We start from the raw sequence: 4,220 nt of genomic DNA, 5'->3' as shown, positions 1-4,220 counted from the left end.
TGAAAAACATGAGTTACATTTTTACAATTCTTGGAATAACTGAATGATGTTTCAGAATTTGGAATAGATGGAATCATCACTACATTACTAGAGGACCCTGTAGTCACAACAAAATCAGTTTGCTTAAATAGACTAATATTGAATCCATACCTACATGTGACTGTGTGTTGTTATTGAGCTCAGTGTGTTTGTGTGCAGTTGAGCTCCTCCACAGGCCGTGTCCCGTTTCATTGCCTTCACCCTCAGCACCTGCAGTAGGTCCCAGCTGCAGCAGTGCAGTCGCTGTGCAGTCCAGCTGAGGGAGGTTTTTGTACGGGTGTGTAGCACTGTGTGAACACATCTCTACTGCTGGGGTAGTGTGCACTCTGACAGTAGTAATCTCCTGCATCTTCAGCCTGGACTCCACTGATGGTCAGAGTGAAGTCAGTCCCAGATCCACTGCCACTGAAACGAGTTGGGATCCCAGACTGAAGGGTACTTCCACCATAGATCAGGAGTTTGGGAGCTTCTCCAGGTTTCTGTTGGTACCAGGCTAGGTGGTTGCCATAGCTATCACTGTACACTGCGCTGCTGACTTTACAGCTCAGAGCGACTGTGTCTCCTGGGAGAACAGATTTCACTGCTGGAGTCTGAGTCACAGTATACTGTCCACTCGATTCTGAAAATAATAAATCATAAAATAGAATATTATAATAAATCATTGAATTAAATTATGAAACACACCTTTTATTTTTTTCAATTCATCCATTTTTCTTTTAACAGTTATACAAGAATTATCACAGAAAGAGATATTTTTGTAAAATAATTTTTCTAAATGATTCTTACCCTGAGTGCAGATGACAAGTGCCCAGATGAAGATGCTGATTGAAGTCATTGTTGTTGTGGATTCTGTTGCCATGAAGGGCAGCTCTCAATCATGAAGTGTTAAACTCACAGGGCTATAAACACTCCCAGAGCACTGAAGCATGTGCTGCCAATGCAAAGTGTCTTTTCTATGCAAATTGTCTTCCTTGACACAGCAGCCACTTCTAGCCAAGCAGTGCTCTTAAGTTTAAACTCATTTTCAGCTGATGCAGTTTCTTTGTCACTTGGGAAAAAATAGCTTCTCTCAACCCATTCATCTTAGCTACAGCTGTGATTATGTAGCTTTGTTACACAGTATAAATAATCATTAATTGCAAAATATTAAAATCAGAGCTGCAGGTTAACAGATCCATCATAAACTTTGTGAAATCGAATCGATTCAAGAAGCAAACATTTTGATTTTGCACATTGCTAATGTTGAGTGAAAAGTTTCCATTTTTTTCCTGCGGACCCCCTGGACTGTCTCTGAGGACCCCAGGTTAAGAACCACTGCTCTGGATTAAAGAGCATCATTTTATTACTCTCTCTCTCTCTCTCTCTCTCTCTCTCTCTCTCTCTCTTATGGTCACAGAGTGTAGTGCAGTCTGTGCTGCCTTGATTATCATACCATAAGATGCTGAGCTGTCTCAACGTACTGTGTATATTTTACAAAAAGTAAAGAACATGAAAAATTCCTCTAAAATATATATTGAATTCAGTGTTTTAATTGGCTGAATCAGCCCTCCTTTATTCTTTTATCTAGATTAAAGTTGAAAAATGCTTCCAGTAGCTGCAGCAGAAAGAATGCATTCATATCATGCAAGGATGTGAGAAGAGAAAAGAGTAGGGATGAAACAGAGGAACAGAGAGCAGCAGAAAGCATGCAAGTGGAGTATAGGGAGGAAGAAAAGGGAAGCAGAAAAGAGCAAAGAAACAACAAGAAAGTATAGGAGAAATCTTTCAAAATGACATGAACCAGAACCACAACTTAATGAGAATCATTTGACAAACTCACAGTCAAAAGTTCTCTTTTCAGCTCAGTCACTGGGGAAGGCAGTAAGTGGAGTAAACCGGGCACTTCCAAAGAGCCCCAGTAAGAAAAGTGTAGTGGTAAAGAAACTGGCAACTACATTTGGTTTGGCTCTGGTAGAGAAGCACACTTCCACAAAAAGAGCTGAAGTGAGTGAAACAGAATGTCAGGTTTGTGCATTCTATGAGATTGATTGTGTGTCCCGTCAGCTGCCTGGATGATAAGACTGCATCACTATCACAAGTGAGGATGCACAAAAAAAGAATGCACAAAAAAGTGCTCCTGATGAGAGTTCTTGAAGCTCACCGCCTCTTCAAGAATGAATATCCTGATAGAAAAATCGGAACATCAAAAAAATTTTGCAGCATTGAGCCCTGTGCACGTTCAACCTGTCTGTCTGTCGTTACCATGAGAACACAAAGATGCTACTAGATGAAAAAGGTTTGCCAGAATATCCCTGTGGCAAAGTGGCTAGTGGAGGGGAACAGGTATAGCGGTGATGCGATGCAGGAGTGACAGGCAGACAACAGTTTCCAGTGAAAAGGTGCTTTTATTTATAATCCAGGTCTGGTGACCGTAAAATAATAAATCCCCGGCGATACACAACCATGTGTAAAGCGCGGAGATAACAAAACAGGGCACAGTCCAGAACAAAAATGAACCCACGGTCACCAGTCCTGGGTGAGTGCAGATGTGAGGGTGCGTGGTGAATACACAGATACAGTGGTGTGCAGGGGTGCTCCGGACAGTGCTGACCCTTTGCGACAGCTCCGGAGTAGTGTTCTAACTGTCTACAGTGAAAAAAACACAGACAGTTAATAAACAAACACAACACGTAATCACAAAAACACTGCGAGTTCCACTTTCACTCCTTCTTCCTCCAAACATTCTACCCAAACGAAGGAAAAGATCAGCGTTACCCTGGCCGCTATATGTAATCCTGCATGATATCTAGGTAAACGGTTGCAGCTGCCTTATTACTTGCAGCTGCCTCTCGTTTACCTTTCAAATCAATACGGTCTTACAACAGAGTCGCGCTTCTTTCCAGGCTGACCCACTTCCCTGACCCGGAAACGAACTGTCAGGCCAGCCCTTCCAGATACTTCTCCTCTCGTTCATTAGCGCCCTCACAGGTCGGGAGGAAGATTCATCACCAGAACTCATCTTTCCGTCACAATCCCCAATGGAAATCTCCTGGTCTTTGGGTCACTTTGCAACTGGCAGAGGAATTGCTGCCTTGGCCAGTGTGATACATGCCAAGACCTTGATAGTTCTGTCAATCAGCTAATACAAGGCAATGGAAATGAAGATACAATTGTACACTACTACCAATAGATGGGTAACAATAAAAAGGAACTGCTTGAGTCAACATTACACAATGCCAAGGAGGAGCTCAAACCCAGCGCACCATTCTGCGCAGCCACAGTTTTATTGCCAAGGTGCAGCTTCACCAAATCAAGACACTGAAGATGAATTGAAATGAATGTGAAGCTATACTTCAGCAAGGTTTCTCAGAACACTTCACTATAAAGCAGCAAGCTGAGATAATGTCAGCTCAGTGGATAACAGAAGGAGGGACTCTGTTTCCAGCAGTTCTCACAGCTCAGTCTGTTAGTGCTTCTTATGCTGTGCTCAGTGATGAATGGCAACATGACACATTTGCGGTTGTTTGCTCCAATCAGGCTATTCTTGATGAAGCCTCAACTTCAGCCAACATCTCTAACTTGCACCTCTTTTCTGATGGTGCTGCTAGCCAATTTAAAAACAGATTCATCTTGTCCACCCTTACCATGCCGAGCAATGTACACTGTAGTCTGCATCGAGCTGATTGGAGCTTTTTTGCCACAGCACACGGCAAAGGGCCAGTTGATGGAGTTGCAGGTAAAGTAAAGCATGCAGTTTGGAGGCGCATTCTGCAAAAGCATGCTGTTGTCAACACAGCAGATGAATTTGCTAAGGTGGCAAAAGAAGCATGACCAAATGTGTGCATCATTTATATACAAAGCATGTGGTAAAGAAGGCACAAGATGAATGGGCAAACAGGTGGGAACAGAACTGTCCAAAGAAAACCACAAACATGCACAGCATTCACTATGCTTGAACGCTTAGCAACACTGAAGAAATTCAGCCTGTCTGGAAAGTGGTCATTGTGTTTGGCATTGTGGATCAAGCAACAGCTATGGCAAAGTATCCATTCAAAACCATTTGACTGGCAGTAAATGAGTACTGCATTGTTATGTTTAAAAGGAAGTGTTCTCCTGGCATAGTTCAATCAATCAATCAATCAGTGTTTTTTATTTATAGCGCCTTTGATAGTGAAGCACCATCACAAAGCGCTTTACAAGAC

At 42.6% G+C, this 4,220-nt stretch overlaps 1 gene segment (V, D, J or C); it reads right to left on the bottom strand.

Annotated features, from left to right (window-relative positions):
• Window positions 1-286: 286 nt before the first annotated feature.
• LOC121311343 lies at window positions 287-898 on the bottom strand (the record flags this gene model as incomplete). The annotated part of the segment is given in 2 exon segments: window positions 287-658; window positions 826-898. Coding segments are annotated over 2 exon segments (445 nt in total), but the record flags the coding sequence as incomplete, so codon positions are not given.
• Window positions 899-4,220: the final 3,322 nt, after the last annotated feature.

The sequence above is a fragment of the Polyodon spathula genome, unplaced genomic scaffold (assembly GCF_017654505.1).
Source record: "Polyodon spathula isolate WHYD16114869_AA unplaced genomic scaffold, ASM1765450v1 scaffolds_3149, whole genome shotgun sequence".
Lineage (NCBI taxonomy): Eukaryota > Metazoa > Chordata > Actinopteri > Acipenseriformes > Polyodontidae > Polyodon > Polyodon spathula.
The sequence above is the reverse complement of the archived record's forward strand: the minus strand, read 5'-3'. Positions and strand labels throughout refer to the sequence as shown.